Source organism: Pelodiscus sinensis, chromosome 1 (assembly GCF_049634645.1).
Source record: "Pelodiscus sinensis isolate JC-2024 chromosome 1, ASM4963464v1, whole genome shotgun sequence".
Taxonomy (NCBI): Eukaryota; Metazoa; Chordata; order Testudines; family Trionychidae; genus Pelodiscus; species Pelodiscus sinensis.
In genome coordinates this window covers 190706151-190730035 of record NC_134711.1, presented here as the reverse complement: position 1 = coordinate 190730035, position 23885 = coordinate 190706151, and the positions used below count along the sequence as shown (strand labels likewise).

Here is a 23885-nt window from a genome sequence, read left to right as displayed (position 1 = left end):
TAGTTGTCCAGATCATTTTGAATTATGACCCTATTCTCTAAAGCACTTCCAACCCCTCCCACCTTGGTATCATCTGCATACTTAATAAGCATATTCGCTATGCCAATATCTAAATTGTTGATGAAGATATTGAACAGAACTGGTCCCAAAACAAACCCCTGTGGAACCCCACTTGTTATACCCTTCCAGTATGACTGAGAACCATTAATAACTACTCTCTGAGGGTATGTCTACACTACAAAGTTAATTCGAACTAACAGACGTTAGTTCAAATTAACTTTGCTAGGTGCTACACACGAGAACCGCTAGTTCGAATTTAATTCGAACTAGCGGAGTGCTTAATTCAAACTAGGTAAACCTCATTCCACGAGGACTAACGCCTAGTTCGAATTAACAAGTTCGAATTAAGGGGTGTGTAGCCACTTAATTCGAACTAGTGGGAGGCTAGCCCTCCCCAGCTTTCCCTGGTGGCCACTCTGGAGACCACTAGGGAAACTCTTCTGCCCCCCTCCCGGCCCCGGAGCCCTTAAAGGGGCACAGGCTGGCTACGGTGCCAGTGCCAGGTGCAAGCCTGCCAGCACCCAGCCAGCAGACCCTGCACCTGGCACGGCTCGAGCCAGCCACCCGCTGCCACCCAGCCCTCCCCCTCTTCCCGGGACCAGGCTGGCGGCTCCCAGGAGCTTGCCCAGGTCTGCAAGAGGCGGGCACCCGCCTGGTCTAGTGCGGTCATCGTGGACCTCATCCACGATCTCCGCACTAGGCACAGGAAAATGGCCATCTAGGGCAGGATAGCTGCCAGCCTGGCCACCCAGGAGCAGGTGTGCATGAAAATCAAGGTGGTCCAGTGAGATCCCCAACCCTGAGCCCTGAGCTTAGAATGGCCATACTGGGTCAGACCAAAGGTCCATCTAGCCCAGTAGCCTGTCTGCTGACAGTGGCCAATACTAGGTACCCTGGAGGGGATGGACCGAAGACAATGACCAAGCCATTTGTCTCATGCCATCCATCTCCAGCCTTCCATAAACAGAGGCCAGGGACACCATTCCTATCCCCTGGCTAATACCACTCCATGGACCCAACCTCCATGACTTGATCTCACTTCTCTTTAAACTCTGTTCTAGTTCTAGCCTTCACAGCCTCCTGCAGCAAGGAGTTCCACAGGTTGACTATTTGCTTTGTGAAGAAGAACTTTCTGTTGTTAGCTTGAAGCCTGCTACCTATTCATTTCATTTGGTGTCCCCTAGTCCTTCTATTATGGGAACTAATGAAGAACTTTTCTTTATGCACCCTCTCCATACCACTCATGCTTTTATAGACCTCTATCATATCCCCCCTCCGTCTCCTCTTTTCTAAGCTGAAAAGTCCCAGTCTCTTTAGCCTCTCTTCATATGGGACCTGTTCCAAACCCCTGATCATTTTAGTTGCCCTCCCCTCTCCCACCCTCTCTCTTCCCCTCTCCCACCTCCTTTTCCCAGTCTCCCCGAGTTTTGTTCAATAAAGAGAGTTTCTATTTTTGAACACACGTGACCTTTATTTTGTACATCAGGAAGGGGGGCTAGGGAGGGGTAAGTGGAAGGAGGTGAGGGAGGAATGGGGTACGATGGGGAGGACTGGGGTGGCTCTGTGGGCTCCTCGGGGCGGAAGCTCTCCTGCAGCCCCCCGAGCCCGCCCCCCAGATGGCAGCCTGAGGAAAGTGCAGCTGGGCTGATGGCCGAGTGCTGTGATGTGCCCAGGGCGGGCACTCAGGGCACTCCAAGCCAGGACTGCTTTGCAAGCGGAGAACCCCTGAGAACTGTCTGTCCGGGGTGGGGGTCGGGTCCCTTTAAGCACAGCCCTCGGCTAGCCTGAGACAGCAGCTCCACGCTCTAAGTCCTAATCTGATGCCCTGCCGGCACTGCTTCCGGCCATCCTTAACCTCGGTTCAGGGTCCACTCAATGTGGACAATCTAGTTCGAATTAGCAAAATTCTAATTCGAACTGGTTTTTAGGTCTAGATGCACTAGTTCGAATTAGCTTAGTTCGAATTAACTAACTCGAATTAAGTTAGTTTGAATTAGTGCTGTAGTGTAGACATACCCTGAGAAAAGTTATCCCGCCAGTTATTCACACCTTATAGTCACCCCATCTAAGTTGTGTTTCCCTAGTTTATTGATAAGAAGGTTATGCGAGACTGTGTCAAATGCCTTACTAAAGTTTAGATATACCATGTCCACCACTTCTCCCTTATCCACAAGACTTGTTATCCTATCAAAGAAAGGTATCAGTTTGTTATCAGGAGCAGAAGTGAGGCTGATGGGACAGAACAGATGTGGGGGAAGAATTGATGGGAGTAGTGGGAACAGAATGGATGTAGAGGCAAAACTTATTGGGGGGAGCTAGGGAGACAGGACTAATTTGGAGTTTGGGGGCAGTGGACAGGCAGATGTGAAGGCGATGACAGCACTCTCCCCCTATACTTTTTTTCACAGCACTTTTAGCAAGGACCTTCTGTGTTCTGGGTGGTTACAGGGTTGGTAACAACGGCTATAAAAAATTCTAGAGTATTAGAAGATGTGTAAGATATCTAACCACTATTGAACCATGTATCTGAGACACTGTGAGAAAAAATTTCTTGGAACATGTATACCCAGTAAGTTTAATTGGACCACTCACCACAGATGGTTGTAATTAGTTTGGTATACTATTCTGAGAATATAAATGAAATGATCCAAGCCACTGTACTGTTATTTAATTCAAGCAAGAATTACATTTGAGGATTAACTCTCCATATCTGGAAGGCACTAATGTTGCATTTACATGATACTTTATTTGTAGTATAGAGTTTTGCTAGACAGGTGTAAATTAGCAATATTGATGTATTAATTAAAACCAATGTTGTAATTATCAAATCTGTTTCCAGTGAATTGTCATTGCCTAACATGCCTGAGGTCTCTCAAATCCAGTATTTAAAGCCATAACAAATGTCACACACAGAACAAATAAAACCTAAATTTCTCCTGAATACAAGCAATTAAAAGCCTTCATCTCTAGGCAGAAAGGAACAACAGCTTGCCACTTGTTCAGCTACAACTACTGTAACAGTTAATCTCAGAAGCCAAACACTCTAGCAGTGGGTAAAAGGTTAGGTTAGGGCATCGTTGCTGTCTACATATCATGAAATAAAATAATATAGAGCAGTTTGAGAAAGCATGTGTTAGTAGTGTCAACAACACACAAATTTAAGCAAAGCAAAAATGGAAGTGACATTTTACATCCCATTAAACCCCTTTACAAAAGACAGATGCCAGGACTACATAAATTACTTTAATTGAAAAATAATTCACTGAGAGGGAAAAAAGCAAAGGCGCCATGACAGAATAGAGAATAAAGTTATAGACTAATAAATCTTGCTTTGAGCTTGCAGATTAAGTATCATTAGACAAAACAGAACACTAAATGTTCAACAAGTTTGTAACATTTAAATTATTCATGGATTCTGAATATTAAAGGTTACTGAGGGTTGGAGTTGAAATCCACTGCAATAGATGGGAGTCTATTAGCTTCTAGTGTCTTTGGATTAGGTTCTTAATCTACACCAGTGATTTCCAAAGTGGTGTCCTCCAATTCTTGGGGGTTTCCTGTGGGTTAGGTGGGGGTCTGTCCCTTGAGCCAGGGCCAGAACTCTCTGCAACAGTATTCTGGTACTTTTGCTTCATGGAGGATGCCATTTTGCTCTCAAAATGGCATCCTCCGCACAACATGACCTTTCACACACAATGCATGAGAGGTTACACCGTCAGGGATGTTCCTAGACTGGTGGGGTTGTTTCAATAGTACAAGAAATGAAAAGGGTCGTCCTGGACAGTTAGTCAGAAGCCAAAGGACTTTTTTGGGGGAAAACTTTTGGGAATCACTAATCCAAACAAATAAGCTATAAAGAGATGGTGAAATCAGGCACTGTATTCCAGCTCCTCATGGAAGGCATACACTGTAAATTAATATCCTGATAACCAAGTGCATCTTACGGTACCTTTGGATAGGATGGTATGTCCCTTCGGGGTGTCAACTTCTTGTTTTCATCTAAGAAGCTGTACTTACAGGGACAGCTAGTCCTGCAAATGAAAAATTCAGCCCTCAATATTGGGACAACAGCAGGTGCATTTTTTTTTAGCAGCATTGGATATATTAAAGTATCTTGGTATGTGGTCAAATAGAGCAGTGTTTCTCAAAGTGGTCTGTGAACCCACTCTGAGAAAGCTGCTACCGGGCTGCTCTGGTTTGCTTACTTACTGGCTCTGCAGCCACGGAGTCTCATGGCTCACTTTGGCTGCGTTTCATGGCCCATAGCCAAAGAGAGTCGTGGGAAGCAGCATGACCCATGCCGCTGTTTCCTGTGGCTCCCCTTGGCTGCAAATGTTGAACTGCAGCCAATGTGAGCCACAAGGCTCTGTGGCCATGGAGCCGGTAACTAAACACACTGGAGTGGCCTGGTAGCAGCTCTCTCAGAATGGGTCCATGGAGTACTTTGAGAAACACTGACATAGAGGGTATGTCTACACTGCATCCTAAGCCTGGCTTCTAACTCAGCTTTGAGCCCAAGCCCCACTTCCATTCACACATAAGCAGTGGAGAAAGTAACTTAAAATTTTGTACAGGTACTGTCCTATTGCAACTCGGGTCCCTGCCAGCTCTTTATAGCTCCCTGCTGGCTTTTGCTGCAGCTCAGTTAGTTCTTACCAGAGCTGCACACCAGGGTGCACCCGATTACTTTCACCTTTGCACACAAGTCAGTCTAACTAGTGTCAACAAGCACTCAGGGCCTGGGTCTGAGGACCTACTAAGAGGTGACTCCAAGCCCAAGTCCTGCTGTGACTGAGGTCATCAAGCCCTGTGATTTTGTAGTGTGGATGAAGTTCAAGCTGCAGACCAAAACAGAAGACCTGTGTGGTGCATTAGGATGATTGTGAGATCTGGGTCCAGCAATTGTAGCCCAGGCTTACACTGCACTGTGGAAGCCAAAGTGTAGGCTTGGAAACACCAAGCCCACAAGCCAAGAGCCCACAGGCTTTGACCTGGATTTACAATGCAGTGTAGAGGTAACCTTAGAGTCACACTGTTTCTCAGTCTCTCCTAACAATCTCATTTTCCTTAATTATAAGAAACAATCAGGGCCACCATAATATCTATGAAACTCTCCAGAAACAAAGGTAGGTGTTATCTGAAATTCATTCATACACTTTAATCATCTTTCCATTCAAGTGATATGATATGTTTATAATCTTTTGTGTAAAATAGTTCTACTTGAGTTTCACCTTCATTCCTAGATTCCTAATGTTTAGATTGCCCCATTTTATTTTGAAAACATTCAAAACCCAAAACCAAACAAAATCACTACAACCTATGGACTTATCACAACATTTGCTCTATTCAATTGTGAATACCCCGATCCTCTGTTTTTCCCCTTATATCGCTGATGTTTGCTATTATCACTATTGCTGTATTTTGTATGTTTTGTAAAACAATTTCAGCTTTTGGCTGATGGTGATCAGTACTGGACGTCATCTAACAAGGGCTTATTCATTAGCACTATCACTGGTGAGGTTAGAAATTGTACCAAACAGTCCTAAGATATCAATCAGTTCATGAACAGTGATAGTATTACTCTCTGTATTACAGTAGCTCCTACAGGTATCAGCTGTGATTGGGATTCCATGGTGATGGTTCTGTACAAACTTATTTAGGCTTAGCATTGTACCATCCTACTTCAGGTGTTTTGCCTGCTACTGGAATCCACAGTCCCAAGCCACAAGGCAGGCTCCCTATACAATGCATGGGGAGAATCAAGTGCCTGTGAATGGGATTTACAAAAGCCAGCACATTGAACAGGGAGCTACCTAGGTTAGTCAATAGGAAATGCCAAGGAGAGAGTTATGGCCTCAGCCCTTCCCTTCTCTGGGGCTTAGATACCTAACTCTGGCCCAGGATTAGTGCCTATCTCCACTTGCAATTCACAGCTGGGATGCAGCTTCTGGAATTAGGTATCTAAGCTGGGTCAGCCCTTCCTTGAAAAAAATTGAGGAGGCTGTTCTGCCAGCCCCCTTCTATCCATTAGCCCAGGCATTAGAGCTATAGGCTGGTGGCCCTAGTCACCAGATGCGGATAGACAGACACAGTCTGTTAGGTTTCAGTCCCTTTCCTCAGGGCTTAATTTATTGTTTTCCCAAACAAAGCAATAAAAGTATACAAAAAGGAACACCAATAACAATCTGTTAAGGGCTCTGACTGGGGTCTTCCAGCTTCCATTAGGTACTGTGTAGCACCCTTTCTGACCACAGGAGGGCTCCAAAGGGCCAACTGGCTTATCTGCTCTGTTTGCTCTCTCTCAAAGCTCACACCCCACCCTGTTCATGGATTAGCTCTCCTTTATATTCCAGCCAAGAGTACAGGCCAATCATAAGGGGCTGATCAGCTGTGACAGCTGATCCCTGGTACCTGTGTGCTGGGTTTCTACCTGGGGTAGGGATGGCTGCTCCCTCTCTTCTCTCCTCCCCACTCCCAGTTATTAAATGGGCAGATCACCCTGGCACAAGACCTTGCCCTGGATGTGGGAAACCTGACTTCAAATCTTCTAACTGCCTGAGGACTGCAAGCAATTGAAGACAAGCCCTCACTTCTCTTCCCGATGAATGCCTAAAGCCACTGGGCTGTGGGGTATTTCTGGAAGGCGAGGCATGGGTGTGTCTATCAGTCTCTCCTGTTAAAGCTGTCCCACTTTGCATAAAACAATTAAATATTCGCTTGGCCAGAGATTATCCAGTGGCTAGGTAGTCAGCCAGTTCCTGCTCCAATGAGAGACTCCAGTTTCAGTGAGAGTCTGAGGTTAGGGCACTGAGATGGAAGAACTGGGCTGATATCCTTGCTCTTCTGGGAAAAAACTCAAGTCTTCTACATCTCAGGTGCCCCAACTATTAGGCTACTGGCTTGGGCTCCACAGGAGAGATGGGTAAGGGGTTAGATACCTGATTTAAGGATCCTGTCTGAGCTTAAGTGTGAGTGAGGTGTCAGAACTTTGACAGCTGTGCACATGCCTGGCCTGCTGCCAGATTTTTAGGTGTCTTAGAAATTGAGGTACCTACAGGGTTAGGCAGTAGCTAAGTGGGTGTTTTGAGGACCTACATTTTGAGTGGCGGTTAGGTGCTTAACTCCCTTTCTGGATCTAACCTTTAGAGACTTGCCCAAGATCCCACAGAAAGGCTGAGGCAGAACTTGGAACTGATTCCATATCTTTTGAGATGCAGCCCAATGCATTAACCAGAAGTACAGCTTTCCTCATTATCAAAGCCTGCTCTTTTATGCTATCAAAAAGGGAATCTCTGGACCAGATTCATCACTAGCTCAGACCTGATTTGTGCTGCTTGTGGAGAGGTGGAGGTGAGGGTGGAATACACTCTGTAAACTCAGCGTAACCAGTTAGTTTCTCCTGTCTACTAATGCAGGTGGAATACTCAAGTGGAAAAATAAATACACAGAAAATTACACTGGAAAACATAATTCCAACTATACATACAAAACAATAGGGTCTAAATTAGCTGTTACCACTCAAAAAAGAGAACTTGTAGTCATTCTGGATAGTTTTCTGAAAATATCCCCTTGATGTGCATTGGCATTCAAAAAAGTTAACAAATCGTTGGGAATCATTAAGAAAGGGGTGGATAATAAAACAGAAAATAATTTGCCTCTATATAAATCCATGGTATGCCCACATCTTGAATACTGTGTGCAGACATGGTTGCCTCAACTAAAAAAAAATATTGACGTTGTAAAAGAGTCATAAAAAGGCAACAAAAATGATTAGGGGGTGTAGAATGGTTGCCAAATGAGGAGAGGGTAAAAAGACTGGGACTTTTCAGCCTGGAAAAGAGATGACTATAGGAGGATAAGATAGAGGTCTATAAAATCATGACTGGTGTGGAGAAAGTAAATCAGGAAGTGTTATTTACTTTTTCTCATAACGCAAGAACTAGGGGACAGCAAATTATATTAATAGGTAGCATGTTTAAAACAAACAACAGGACATATTTTTTCACACAATGCACAGTCAACCTGTGGAACTCCCTGCTAGAGGATGTTGTGAAGGCCAAGACTGCAAAAAGAACTAGATAAATTCATGGAGGTTATGTCCATCAATGGCTGTTAGCCAGGATGGGCAGGGATGGCATCCTTAGCCTCTGTTTGTCAGAATCTGGGAATGGTCAATAGGGAATGGATCACCTGATGATTCCCTGTTCTGCTTATTTCATCTGGGGCACCTGGCATTGGTCATTGTCAGAAGACAGGATACTGGGCTAATTGGACTTTTGGTCTGATCCAGTATGGCTGTTCTTATTTACTAAGACAGGCACGTTAAGTGCAAGTGCAAAAATAGAGGCCAACGTCAACAATCTAGCCCTTAATGTGGATGAGAGGATGAGAGCTTTGCTGCTCTTCTCTGGAGAAGCTGATATGCTTCTAACTTTATGTAACAATGCTCTGGGAGGGGCATTTTAAAAACATGTTATGTTGAGCATTGCTGTTCTATTATATACCATTAAAATATCACAGTATGTCCACACACATTTTATTAAACTGGGCAGTGAGTGAAATCCTGACTGAAGAAGACTGGGTGAAATGCAAAGAAAACCACTAAGTCCTGACATGTCTTTTTAGACCCCTCTTGCAGTGGGGAGGGCTTGTTTGCTTAGCAACTCAAGGAGGAAGCTCCTCTTGTCTTTGCTCAAGCTGAACCATGGTTGCTAGGGAAACTGAGAGCTGCTTGTAATTACTCAACAACTTCAATGGGGGGCCTTCTTAAGGACAATGCCACACAAGGCACAGCCTACCCTTGCTTTAGAAAACAAATGGAATGCACTAGGATCTTTGATTATATTCTGCATGGCTAAGGACCAGCTGCTGATGCAAGAACCATCTATTTAGGCTGATGACTACAGTGGGTGGCTTATTATACAAGCTTTTAGGTCATTCGGCTTGGACCTCAGTCCTTCAGTTTAAAAATAAGAATGAGTAAATGGATACTATTCTACCTGGATGACGTGGAAGAGGGAGTATGTATGTTTGTGGGATACATGGCTGTGGTTGTAACGTTAATGGGGAATCTGAGATGTAAGCGGTCTGAATTAAAAGTAAAATCAATCAATTCATAAAAGTAATTAATTTTGCACTTTTACAGCGTGTATCACCTGCAGAAGTCAAAGTGGTCAAATCCACTCGTTAAGTCTCATAGTCCATATGTAGGTGAAGTAAGTATTTTGGTAGCAAGGAAGACCAGATGTGGATTCTTATCCTGGACCTGTGGTTGGTCCATGCCAGCTGACATAGGCTTTCAGGACTCAGGCTGCGGGAGTGTTTCATTACTTCATAGGCTTCCAGACTCAGGTTGTGGTCTGGCTCCAAAACCCTGTGTGATGAGAAGATCCTAGAACATGGGCTCCAGCCCATAGCACAGGTTCCCTCCAACCTTAGGAGAACCAGGGTGCCTTGGCCAACCACAATCAATCAGCAGGAAATGAAACAATTGTTTTTTTTTTTTTTACCTTTCGCACTCTTTAACCCATGGATTTCCACGGCATCACAGCAACATAAAACTGGAATTTTGCAGTGGTGAGGCAGGCTCCAAGTTTCTATCTTTTTGCTCTGCAAAGATGCAGCTGTTATGGTGTAAACAGATCTGCAGCCTTGTAGAAAAGCCTATCCAAACAGCAGCAGCAGCAGCAGCAGCAAGGATGGGATCTCACTTCTCCAGTGCCCCACTGACCTCGAGGATGTGTGAATGCCACAATTTAATTGGATGTGTCAAGTTCAATCTGTCTTTTAAAGCTTAGTTACTTAAATGCAAAAAACCCTGTGTTAAGTCAACCTGGGGACTGTCCAGGTAAAGCCATAAAAATCAGGAAATACAGCAGTGCTAACTTGACTACATTGTATATAGTATTTTCTATTCCTGATTTCCTGGTTGAAGGGGTAGCTTATTGTATTGCTGCTCATATTACAACAAAATGAGCAGCACAGAGCAACAGGATGTGCAGCACGAATGAGTCAAGATTGAGATTGGAACAATAAGTTTTACATTTTCTAATTTTGGGATGATGTGAACTATACAACCTTAATGCAGCATTAACATATTTTTTGTTCTGCCTCTCTCTATACATGAATGCACTCACATACTCTACAAAGAGTCAAGAATCAATCCACATCCCCTTCCCAGTATGCAGATTGAATCTAATATGTATTAGAATTCATATTTTTGATTTTGCTGCCAAATTTGTTCCTAGCCATGCTAATCAAATTCTCACAGACGCCTTAACAAGTGACTATGTAACCCATGGGGCCAATCTGTGTCTTTCATGCTGCTGTAAATCTGGAATAGTTTCATTGAGGTTAATGGATTTCTCCAGATTTATATCAGTATGACAGGGCAGAATTTGACTGTACAACTGTATCAAATGTGTTTTCTGAATTATTGCATCACATTCATCTGGATAGTCCTAACATTACAAAACCAAATTATTATATGCCCTGGTTCCAGGATGCTTTGAACAAATCTTGCATCTACCTCAGTGAAAAATTAGTTTGCTTAAGGACCAAAAAGTTTGACCTTAATTATATAGTACAAAAGTGAAAGGCTTTCAAGACAACACCCATGGTTAGCTTTGCTTAGGAGACACCCTTTTGAGTACCAGTCTGAATTGCCTGGTGTATTTCTTTTAAATAACTCTACCAGCAGTGTTAAAAATCTCTCAGTTGCCGATATGTTTATCTTAATGATGTATGTCAGAGACATAAAAGTCCAGCACTACAGATGATGTAGATTACTGCAACAAAATACAATTCCCTCTACTGTTGTTTTAATTACAGCAAGTCTAAACTTGGTAATAGCTGATCATTAAGGTGACTCCTTGAATTTAGAAGGAAATCCCTCATCGCTAGTTAAATTGGAAGTCAACATTCTGCAGAAGAGTGAGAGCATAAATAGAAGAATTGTTATGTATTTATTGTGATATTTTTGCAATTTACATTTTAAATCTTAGTTGAGCTAATTAGAGCACTGGCCTCTAACAAAATAAATGTTGTCTTTGACAGAAGAAGTTTCTCTCTCTGCATAAAACATGGTGCAAAATTCCTATGACTGGATGGCTGAACACAGAAAAAACAAGATGTTAATCTCTGTCTTCAAGCAGATTTTTCTTTCAGTCATCTGGAACAAGCTTGCACTACTGAATTGCCATAAATTCTTAAATAAAACAACAGTCTTTGCAAATGAAGCCAATGCCCTGCACAGCACTGAGCGGCTTCTTTGCTTCTGTTTAAAAAAAAAAATCCAGAATGACTCAAGTCTGTGCAATTACTTCATCAGAGTGAATCCAGAAATCCCACTGGATTCTTCTTTCCCCCCACCCAGTGGTAACTGAAGTAGAACTTACCTGGTGCTTCTTGCTGCCATTTCTTCCCTCATCTTTTTAATGTCACTCTTGCATTTCTCGATCTCTACTACTTTCAGTCCTTCCACTGTCAACAAAGAAAAACAACAGGGGTGTTACCATGGAGAAACATGAAGGATCTTATTTCATTAATTGTGCAGCATTTCAAAAGGCTTGTAACTCTGGGTCTATCCAATTAGTCAACAAGTTCTTACATGCTGCACCAATTCCCAGATGGGCAGGTGTTGCCAACACCATATATCTTTAAAGTCCATAGGAATTTTCTGATGCTAGTGTTCAAAACTAGCTCAAGTGTTTTAATTCACAAAACAGCCATAACATCTAATCTTCTCAGAATAGTTAGCAACACCAATCAAAGGAACTGCTCAGCAAAGAAATGCTCCAGTGATGTGATAAGATTGCCAGACTGCACAGTCACAAATGTGTCCTGCTAGAATTCAAACTCCCTTTAAGATAAAAGGTTTTAATTTAAAAAGTTCCCCAAGGAGCACCAGGAGTCTGTGAGAAGCATGCCTGCACACAGAGAAACCAAAAATAGACATTTTTAAAATGTCTTGGCACTTAGAATTAATTCTATCTCAGTTAAGTACCTAAAATATGTCATAATTCTTTGCAGATAAGTTGTTGGGCAATCCAGGGTTATTGCTGCATACAGCACAGGAAATACTATATTCTCATCTGTATGTTTTATAAGTGCCACAAGAGAGAAAGTTTGTGTTTATGTTGCAGCTTGTTTCATTTCATGCAGCCTTGACAGCCTCATGCAGTTCCAAGGTCTGGATCTTCCTCCCTTCTCCCTCTTTGGCTACCAAAATACTCAAGGACATAATGCAAAACCATTTATTAAGTGTATATTATTCACAGTATGATCATGCCACAGCTCATTTATTTACTGTGCTCACTACTTATGTAGACAAGCTGATATGCAGGGAACTCAAGGGAACTTTTAAACTGTAAGATCAGTTTTCATTCACTCTTCTTTAAACTAGGCATCTTCCTACCCACCCATAGCATAACAAGCAAGTGATGAAAAATAGTTTGGGAGGAACATAATGCTGCAGATCAGCAGAGGACTCAGATTTCATCTAATTGCCAGTAACTACAGTCATTGCTTTTGGGTGTAGGATGAGGAAAGGGGAAAAACACGGGAGCTACACACGCTCAATTCAAACTCTTACATATGGGAATAGGGTTGTGAACATAATTCATGTTTGATGAAAGGGATCTGGAAATCACATTTCCATCTGAACATTTTTTAACTAATATTATTAGGAAGGACCCTTAGGATGATTAGAGCTGGAAAGGATGAGAGTACAAAAGGTTATTTATTCAGTGGTTATGTTTGTGGGTGTGTTATTGACAGCACTTAGTGTAGTGGTCACCAACCAGTAGATCGGGATCTACTGGTAGATCTTGGAGCCTCTGACAGGTGATCCTGACTGGTCTGGCCAAAAGGCTATCAAGTGCCAGCACTTCAACTGCCCTTCCCGCCACTGCTGCTCATCTCCTGCCCTTTGCCTTGGAGCTGCCCCTCCCGCTAGGGAGCCTTCTGCTTTCTGTGCAGTTACATTCAAAAAGTGATCTTGTGCTTGAAAAGGTTGGAGGCCACTAACTTAGTGCCTGCTCAGTTTCACTGCTTTGTGGATAGTCAGTTGCATTTCCTGTCTTTTACATAGGGACCATGACTTCAGATTTCTGTGTGGAGGTCTGGGAGGAGCTCACCTGTATGCTGTTGCCCAGACTCTGCTAGAGGGGGCTAACTGGTAAGCAGTAGCAACAAAGCAGTATCTGATACAGAAGATGGAGTAGAAGGCCTCCCTGTATACCAGGGTTTCTCAAATTTCATTGCACTGTGACCCTCTTCTGACAAAAATTATAACATGACCCTCAGAAGAGGACTGAAGCCCAAGTCTGGCCAAAGCTAAAGTCCAAGCCCCGCAGCCCAGAGGGGTACCAATGCTTGAGGGCTACAGCCCTGAGCGGTGGGGCTCAGACTTTGGCTTCAGGCCTAAGCCCCAACAAGTCTACTACCAGCCCTGGCACCCTAGTAAAATAGGGTTGTGATCCAATTTGGGGTCCCACCCCACTATTTGAGAACTGCTGCTACAGAGTGAGGAAGGGACATGAAGAGTGGGAGCCAAGTGTAACCAAGGTTGTAGTGTTGCTCCTCAGCTTTCCTCAAACCTCATTAACATGGGAGCAGAAAACTAATATCATCGTTTTTCAGAAGGGTGTTTCAAAAAAATGTAAGTGGTTTTCTGGTTTCTTACAGAGGTTTGGGAAGGTTTTGTGGCGAGGCCTAAAATGAAATTCATTTCTGGTCATTAAATAACTATGGTTACCGTGTTTTAGCGCATATAACCCGTGGGTTATACAAAGTTTTACACACCCCACAACCCTCCCATAGGGTATACATGTCCACGGGATATACAAGTTTATTTTTACTTGCCTGGGTGCGAGTGCAGTTCCCCTCCCGCAGGCCGGCCAGCTTGCCTGTGCTCTCTGTTCCCCCCTCCTGGAGGAGGGTGGGTTGCGCCTGGTTGTGGCTGCGTGGAGCCTGGACGAGAGTGCAACTCCCCTCCTGCAGGCAGGCCAGCAATTACCAGGTACCTTAAAGTAGCGCATATAACCCGCGGGCTATATGCCTGCACGGGTTATCTTAGACCTTTTTACACATTTAGGAAAAACTGCAGGTTATACACAGGTGCGGGTTATATACGCTAATTTACGGTAACTTTGTATAATCACACAACAGCCATTTAAGTTGGGAGGCAGGGTTGTATTCTGCCCTCACTTCACATTTGTGAAATATGTTGTGGTCCTTAAATGTAATGCCATCAGCAATGTGCCAGTGAAAGATAGATAAAATGGTTTCCCCTCACTCATTGCCTTAGATATCTTTCCTTTAGGTGTCCTTTTCAGATAATGAATTTTAGCTATGGTTGCTGACCTGTCTAATAACTGCAGTATCATGACTGATCTTTGAGCAGGGGAGAAGGATATTGGCAAAAGAGTCCTTTTTGTTTCCCCTGGCATGGTATTATGTTCAGGTGCACCCTTGGTTAGCTTGTCATGGCCCTTTGGGATTCACAGTTGCACTCTTGTTACATACCTGGTTTAAGGCCATTTATTCTACCGCAGGATGCTTTGCTCTCTTAAGTAACCCTTTATCAACACAGGGATTTATACTGATGTAGTTATAGAGATATTACTTCCCACCTTTATTTCAGCATAAAATTGGCTTTTTTGATTCAGCTTTAAATCCTTACCAAGCAACATAAGAAAAGGAAAAGTTACTCTCATATCAGAGTAAAGGTGTTCCAATGCAGGGGCTGCATCTGTATAAATACATCATATTATACTGAGAAATATTTCCTATGTAGACAAGGCCTTTCACACTTCAGTCATTTACACCCTGTAGGTATTCACATGCCACGCACTCACACTTTTCACATCACTTGTATGCCAGCTCATGGGTCTCCATTGCAGAAGTCAAGAGTGAAGGAAGCAGCTGAAAAAAAGGGTATTTTTCACATTACTTGTAGATGATAGATTGCCTTGTTTGCTTCGATTTTCAGCAACAAATATATTTTCAAAAGGCCCTCTAGTGTAAAAAGGCATTGAGCCAAATCGTGAACTCTGCACTGGATTATAACTCTAGTGAGTTGAGACACACTGAATTGGTCTGGTCAGTTGAAACTCATTAACCGATACCAGTGAGTCCCTTTCCCTCTGGCACTGTGATACTCTTACAGTCACGGTTGCAAACTCTCTTATCTCAGCTACATGCTGAAATAAGTTTCGTAGCTGCAGTAGGTGAGGTTTGGCAGTTGGATTTAGGAAGCCAGCATTCACAGAGCTGCCAGAACAAAATACAGGACTATGTAGCACTTTAAAGACTAACAGGATGGTTTATTAGGTGATGAGCTTTTGTGGGCCAGACCCACTTCCTCAGATCTGGCCCACGAAAGCTCATCACCTAATAAACCATCTTGTTAGTCTTTAAAGTGCTACATAGTCCTGTTTTTTGTTTCAGCTGGACCAGACTAACACGGCTACATCTCTATTACTAGAGCTACCAGATTCTCCCCAAACAAGGCTACTTCTTAAATTTAGTCTTGCTACTGATAGAAACTGATAGAGCTGTGGCTATCCCGGGCTATTTCTGCCTGTATGAGTAAGATTGCATCTCCAACCTCCTACGTTGGTGAAGAGGTGCTCCTTTTTTCCTGTCTAAAAGTGCTCACATCTGCTCAGAATTTGACCTCAAGATCTTGCAATGGTGCCAAGTATGCAATGTTTTGAAATAAGCCCAGGTCTTCATGTTCTAAGTGCGTAAGTGTAATGAGCTGGATCCTGAACTTACTTGGGCAAATTCCTCCTGAGTCTACTAAGAGTGCAGAGTTCAGGATTTGGCCCAATGCCTTTTTAAACTAGAGGTTCTTTTGAAAAAGTATTTGTTGCTGAAAATTAATGCAAAGGGCCTTGATCAATGTGCCTAGACAAGGCAGTTTATCATCTACAAGTAACATGAAGAATATTATGCTTTTTTCCCCCAGCAGCTTCCTTTGCTCTTGACTGCAGCAATGGAGACCATGCACGGGCATACAAACGATATGAGAAGTATGAGTGGGTGGCATGTAGACAGCTATAGTGTGTAACTGACTGAAGTGTGAAAGGCCTTGTCTACACAGGAAATATTTTTCAGTATAATCCAATGTATTTATACGGGTGCAACCCCCATTGGGACACCCTTACTCTGGCAGGCGGGTGACTTTTCCTTTTCTTACATTGCGTGGTAAGGGTTTACAGCTAACCCTGAAAACCCTTTTTATGCTGAAATAAAAGTGGGGAGTAATATCTATAACTACACCTGTAAAACTTCGCTATGTCGATATGGGCTTAGTTAAAAAAGCAAAGCATCCTGCGGTAGAATAAATGGCCTTAAACCAGGTGTACAACAAGAGTGCAACTGTGAATCCCAAAGGGGCATGACAGGCTAGCCAAAGGCACACCTGAACAAAATACACAGTTATAATTGAAGACCCCTCTAAACTGTGTGGCCTCTAGCAGGTTATCAAGGGCTGTACAGCCACAGAGGCCTGGAGAGCACAGAGGTAAGCAGAGGGTGGGGAGCAAGTTGAGGCATGAAGGGCTGCAGGGGGAACTGGCACCTCATCTCTGGACCAGCCCTCAGCTCCAGAGCTGCCATGTCAGGGAGAGGTGTCTTCCCCTAGTCCCAGGCTGCTGTGGTGAGAGAGGACTGTGGGGAGTCCTCTCTCCTCGCTGTAGCTCCGGGGCTGCCTACACCTCCAGCCCCAATCAAGAGTCCATACTCTAGCCAGAGATCGTACCCCCAATACTCTGCCCCTGCCCTGAGCCCCCTCCTTGTCTCTGAATCACTCAGCCCCATTCCACCACAAATCACCTCCACATTGGTGCACATAACAAAATTCATTCCACACACGGATGTAACAAAATTAGAGGGAACTTTGGTTATAGCCTGTATCTAAAAGGTGTCATGTAATATGTCACTGGAAAACTAATAACTTACTTATCATTAACATTCTATTATGATGTGTAGAAAGGGTGTGGACAAAAAGTTATGAGTATGAGCTAGAATTATATCCCTAAGGTGTTTGGTAAGTGTGGCCAGACAGCCCGCCTCCATATCATCCATCTTATTTGCCTTCCTGAAGCATACAGGACAGAAAAGGAGCAATAAAATCAGCATAGTCTATGCTGGCTCATCTGATCCTGAGAAGCTGAAACATAGATATGAGGAGAGATCAGGATATGTGAGACTGCCACCGGCTGGCACCTATGTTGATTCGAACACACACACAGTCCCTGAGAGGAATTTCCCACTGAGAAAACAATGTCCTGTACTTCCAATTTAATCATCTCAAATCTCTCTTACAAGTGTAAATTAAGTTCACAACTCCCTTGTGAGAACTGGTCTCACAGCAGACAGACCAGCATCAATTGGCATTACAGATAAGAAAGAGAAATACGTGACCCCATGATTATAAAAGATGGGCCCAGCACACACTCACTTTGAGTGTCATTCTACCCTCTACCTGCTGGTCGGGTTAGGTGTTTGACCTCCCGAGGTTCTATGGGGACGCCCACCTCGTATTTTCGTCTTTCCTAGGAATTGAGGGACCGGCCCTGGCCTGACATGCTGGAGTCGAGAGGCACAGAAGGGGGTAAAAATGGTACCTGGATGTGGTCCTCTGTCTTAAGTGTACACATAGAAAGAGTAAGCTGTTACTTGGTACCATTATTTCTATTTTTCTATCTTTATCTTCTTTGTAACCATTTTTAAGACCTATATTTTGCTAATAGTTAAGAAATAGAACAATAACCATTGCAACCATATGATTTATAAGCTTCCTCAATACTGTTTAAGCTTTAACCTGACTCCTTCAGTTGCTGTAACAGAACCAAGCACAATTTAAAAGAACTTCAGCCGGTCATAAAGGGACAGTTATAGGAAGAGCTTGGGCGTTTGGATCTGTGTCACTCCCAGGTGACAGGATCCACTGGGGCATCTTTCAGTCTTTCCCCAAGGCTGCCCTCTGCGAAGGAACTCCCTGTGTTCTAGCAGCTAAAATCTAAGGTGTAATAAGCTCTTCCTATATAACGGGGCGTCTGTTGGCCTGCTGGCCACCCTCTGCGATGGGACCCCGGTCCTAGCAGTAAAGGCACGGACGTTAAACCTTTTCTCGGAAACACACACACACACACACTGCCCTGACCGTCGGCTGACAGTAAGCCATGCATAAGCACAGTCTGCCTCAGAGCCCAGTTGTCAGGCAAAGGCAGTGAAAATCCATTGTTACATATTAGGTAAACAGACCCGCTGAGCTGAAAATGGGGAGGGAAGAGAAGACAGCATGGTGTCTATGCCCCAGTAGAAGGCAAATGCTTGATATGGGTTACTTTTCAAAGAATACATTGTAAAGGTTTACTGGTCCACAAAGGCAGGGGGGCAGAACCTCAAATGATAAGCAGTTGAATTAATTGATCATATAAAAGTTTCCTGCTGGACGACAGAGTAACGTCATCATATCATTCTGGGTATGTCTACACATCAAAGCTATTTCGGGATACCAGAAATAGCTTTTGAACGCGTCCGTGTCTTTTGAACGTGTCTGCTATTCCGAAATATAGTGGACGCGCTATTTTGGCATCCTGGTAACCCTCATTCCACAAGGGTTAAGGGATGTCTTGTAGACAGCACAAAATTTTGAAATAGACTATTTCGAAATAAGCTACACAACTTGCATAGCACCAATTGCGTATCTCATTTCAAGTTTACAGTGCAGTGTAGACATAACCTCTGAGTCCCACTGCCTTCTTCCTTCCCTCCCTCCCCCTTTCCCCAGTGCTCAGCTGCCTCACAGGACCTGTGAGCCCTCAAAGTGGCCCTCCTAGCGGCCAGGGGGAGAGCACAGGGCCTGCGAGGCCTTGGAGCAGCCCCCTCCCCTGCAGCCAGCAGTGGGGAAGTGTGGGGCCTGTGAGGCCTCGGAGTGGCTCCCTTCCACCGGCTGGCAGGAGAGCTCAGGGCCTGCCATGGCTGGGAGAGGGGGGGTTAGGGTTAGCACATGGCAAGGGAGTGTGGGGAGTGAGTGTGGGGAGCATAGCTGGGGGGGGAGGGAGGGAAAAGGGGCGTAGGGAGGTGTTGCTGGGGCCAGGCTGCAAGGGGGAGGGAAGAAGGGGCCTGGGTGACACAGCTAGGGGCAGGTGGGAGGGGAGAGGGGAGAAGGGCCCTAGGCTGGTGCAGCCACAGCCTGGTCCTCCCTTGTGGTCGGGGGGAGAGCTGGGGTTGTCTACTCCCTGTGAGAGGGGGGTCGCTGAGCATAGTGAGCAGGGGGCACAGCCCCTTAGTATTACTGTATTATACACGTTTATAGAGTAAGGGCTTTTTGAAAGCAAATGACATTTGTATTTAATATCCTTGTGAAATGTCTGTATGAACAATATATGAGGAGATTCAGATATTTACGGATATTATGCCTTAGTCTCTGGCCAAACAGGGAGAAACAGGTATCTCCTTTCCCCGGGGACAGAACAGAAGGTAGTTGTTTACATTTTTCCTACTTAAATTAAGCATGGTGGAATCAAAACAACAGAAGCCCAGTTTTACATACAGAAGGGTGGGAAGCCTGCAGGAAGGGAAGAACAGGGTAAAGTCATCTTGCCTCTTGAAACAAATTAATTGAACTTTGCAAACTAGAAGCAGAGCCCAAAGCCATCTTTGGCACCCATCGCAAGAAGGCAGAGCTTTTGCAAGCTGAGGAAGAGAGGCCCTGCAACCATGCGGGTGAGGTTGGAAGTTTCTGGAAACTGAATATAAATTAGAAACCTGCTTAGGCAAAGATGTTTCACATAGGAAGACAAGGAAAGCCAGCATCCTGTACTTTTGTGGAAGTTCCTGACTGAGGGAAAGTCAGCCCAGGCTGGAAAGAATGACTGCTGAGAGAAACCATCTTGAACACAGGTTGTATGTTGGTAGACAGACTGCATTTTAGACTTCTAGAGGCATGTTTTCACTCTGATTTGCTTGCACCCCTTTCTACCTTTATTCTTTTTATTTGCCATCGCTTAACCTATGTCCTGTTGTTCATAAATTTGACGTATTTTAACTATAAACCAACTCAGAGCGGTGTTTAAATGGAAGAGTGCATTCACCCTGGTTCAGTAAATAAGCTATGATGTGCTTTTGCATCTTTAGAGGAACACAGAAACATCCCCTTTTATCTGATGTATCCAGAGGAGGGTGGGCAGTGCAGAGTGCTTGGTTTTATGGAAACAAGGCTGGAGGAAGCTAGAGCAGGGCTGTAGACAGAGTGCAAGGATCAAAGCTGCCAAATCAGGTCTGTCCAACATATCAACACTTCTGGGTGTGACCTGTATGCTTGTAAGTTGCTTGTGATCATCTCACGTTGGGAGCTACAGCAGCAAAGCTGTACCCATTGTCCAGGGGGACTGGTGACATAGCCCCTCACAGGTCTGGATTGAACCCTGAGCCATGAGACAGCAACCTTTTGTTATTGCCTCCTATTCCTGCTGGCCTGCCAGTGCTGAAAGGCTGTGTGTGCAGAGTGCATCCGTCACTGCCAGCTGGGATTTAGTAAGGCACCTGGGAGACAGCCAGTGGGAGAAGGAAGCATTTGGCTGGCTGGGATAGTTTGGATAGAGCAGTGCTTCTCAAATTTTAGCAAACAGCAGATCCCCACTTTGATTTAATTTCTTTTGTGGGCTCCCAGGCTGGCTTTTAATTTTCTCCAGGGGTGCTCAACTCCTGCCCAGCCCCAGGCTTTGCCCCCACTCCACCTCTTCCTGCCCCCCTTTGCCCCTCCTCCTCTATGCCTCTCCAACTCTTCCCCAGAGCGTGCCCCTCCCGCTCCCTCCCAGCACCTCCTTTATACTCCTGAACAGCTGTTCTGTGGCATGCAGCAGGCCCTGGAAAGAAGGGGGAGGAGTTGATCATTGGGGGTCAGCAGCCCTGCACATGACTTGTGTACCCTCAGGTCTGCAGACTGTAGTTTGAGGACCATTGGTATAGAGTGCTCACTCTGGTGCCTGCTCTCTATAGCAGTTTGATGGGGAGACCCACAGAAGTGCTGGCCTTTCCTCCTCTGATCCATGGATTCTGGCAAGCTGCTGACACTAGCTTAGAATGAGTAGTCCTGTGGCACCTCAGTCCTGGGCTATACTAAGGAGTTATTTCAAAATAACCCCCTTTATTTTGAAATAAGTAGTCGAGTGTCCACACTACCAAGCCCGTTATTTTAAAATAATGGGCTGGTTATTTGAAATCTGTACGCCCACTTTCTTTGGGGAATACGCTTATTTTGAAATAGGTATTTTAGGAGTTGTTATTTCAAAATAATTTCCTAGTGTAGACATGCTGTTAGAGACTAACAAATATAGTCTCATGAGCTTTTGTGGACAAAACCCAATTTTTCAGATGAGCTTGAGTGGAGAAAAAAAGGGGGAGGTCTCACAATTTATAACAGAAAAGGAAGAGAGAGTGAATAAAAGTACCTATCAATTATAGCACTGGTGCTAATGAGGCTAATTGAGTGGGCTGGAAGTGTCCCATACTTGGCTTTTGATGTCAGCTGGGTGTTGACTGTTGTGATGGGCCGGGCCCATCCCCTCTCATGGGGCTGGATGCGCCAGAGGCTCCTGGCCCAGAGATCGACCAACGTGCCCCCCCCCCCCCGGTACTGTTGTGCATGTGTCTGGAGCTGCGCACCGCATTTAAAAGCGGTGCCGGCTCAGCTGATGGGGGCGGAAGTGGCGGGAGATGCCGGAGACGACAAGGAGGCTGCCAGGGAGGCGGAAGCCACCGGGGACGGGTGGCAAGCCTCCCGCATGGCCAAAATCGGGACCCGGACACTGGAGTGGAAACAACCACTGTGGGTGCCGGAGCAGACTCTTCCCACAACCAGGGGAGACATTCGGCGGCATCTAAGCCATGTAGGAAGTGGTTCCAGGATAGGGGTGTCGAAACGGACGACAAACCCCCGAAAGGGGTGGTGAGCAAACGGCATGTGGCTCATCATTCAGGTAAGGTCTGCATGGCCTCACCCTAGGGTCCTGGGGCTGGAACTTGGAAGTGGGGGCGGGCCCGAGTTCCCCTACCTAATCTGATCTGATGGCTACTAAGGCCGAGAAGACTGACCATTGAGAGAGACTTTTTCCTTTCTACTGAACTCTGGGGAGCAGCAGAAGCAGGGACGCCCAAAGCAGGCGCGGACTATACCCCGCCGGCTTATAGCCAGGGTCAAGGGACAGTCGGCCCGTAGGAGAGTAGGCCATTGTGCTTTCGGGCGAGCCTCTCCCCTGGGATTTGCGGGCCCAGAGCAAACTCAGGTTCGGGGCCTCCGTTCTGCCAACGAGGGCGCCCCAATCCTACATACCCCGCGGGTCGGGGTGGGGGCATGACAACTGTAAGGAAAGCAGATTTTATAATGGGCAATCCAGTTCAAGTCTTTGTTCGAGCCCCAGGAAACAGTGTCACATTTGCATATAAATGTTAATTCTGCACTCTCCTTCTGTAGTTGGCTTGTGAAATTCCTTTGTAGAAAAATGGCTAATTTTTAAATCCATTAATGAGTGCCCAGGTAGGTTAAAATGTTCCCCTACGGGTTTCTGTGTGTTACCATTTCTGATATCTGATTTGTGTCCATTCATCTTTTGTCATAGAGACTGTCCAGTTTGGCCAATGTGCATGGCAAAGAGGCATTGCTGGCACTTGATGGCATAGGTCACATTAGAGGCAACTGCAGCATGGTAGAAAGCTCTGTCAATTTCTGTCATAAATTTACCTATGCTTGTGGAGCATAGAAAGGAAAATTGTCAAAACTGTGCTGTATGATAGTGCTTTATTTGCCTTATTGCCTTCTCGTCTGCAGGTCTATTGTATGCACTTCACAGTGTGAAAAAATAAAAATCATATTATATACAGAAAAATGATGCTTTGAATTTTACTTTCTTGTTGCAGAGCAACTAAAAACAAATTAATTGCCCTAAATAAATAAGGAAAAATAGAAAAAAATAATAGACCCCAGAAGAGTTTTAATCTGCAGTCAGGAAGCAGGATGAAAGATGTGGGTGTTCTATATTTACACTTCCAGTTTCGGCCACGAAAATTTAAAGCCTCTGCTGATTTATTAAAAGCCACAGATAGCCTTTGTTGTTTATGAAGTCACACAAAATATATTTATATGCACATATACAATATACACAATCTACTTTTACTATGCTGTATATTTATTAATATGGACAACATAGTATCTTACTTGTATTACCTATTCTACATTAGTCTGAATGTTGCATTTAGGATAGGAAATACAGTGGGTGAAAACCTGGCCCCACTGATGTTAATAGGGCTTTTTTCCCTTTGAGTTCTATGAGAGCCAGATTTCATACAGTGTGAGAGTACAGGCATGAACCTTTAATTTGCTGCCAGAACCCCGGTTGGCACAGGCTGGGCAGCTCTGAAGAGTTAGCTGGGGGAGACTAGCCTCCAGCTCTCCCCTTTCCAGGGGCTTGGAGCTGGCCTCCCTACCTTGCCTCAGGTCCAGGAATTCTGTTGACAACTCTGTCCGAGTCTCCCCCAGTTTCCTGGTCATAATCTGCTCCCTCTGTCTGCCTTTGAAGGTGAGACTATTGTCTTCTCTGCATTCAAAATAGGCAGCTTCCTCCTACAGGCTACTTTCTGGTCACCAGAATTTTTTAACATGGACAAAATGCCATATTTTCCCTTAGCCTTCTTGAAAATGGTGGAACTTTTTTGGCTGAAATTTTCCAGAACAATACAGCCTCAGGCAAAGACTCAGCATTGAAAATTTCAATCCAAATAGCTAAAGCCTGGTAAATTTATAAGTAACT

The 23885-nt window shown here is 44.6% G+C and overlaps 1 protein-coding gene across 5 annotated transcripts in view; it reads right to left on the bottom strand.

Annotated features, from left to right (window-relative positions):
- PDE9A (phosphodiesterase 9A) overlaps positions 1-23885 on the bottom strand; it is a 96850-nt gene that overhangs the window by 27183 nt on the left and 45782 nt on the right. For all 5 annotated transcript variants that reach the window (XM_075912259.1, XM_075912262.1, XM_006137869.4 and 2 more), the window contains 2 exons: positions 11457-11541; positions 4010-4091 (listed from right to left, as the gene is read on the bottom strand). In XM_075912259.1, the coding sequence (XP_075768374.1) occupies positions 4010-4091; positions 11457-11541 (167 nt within the window). The remainder of the gene's footprint in view (positions 1-4009; positions 4092-11456; positions 11542-23885) is intronic.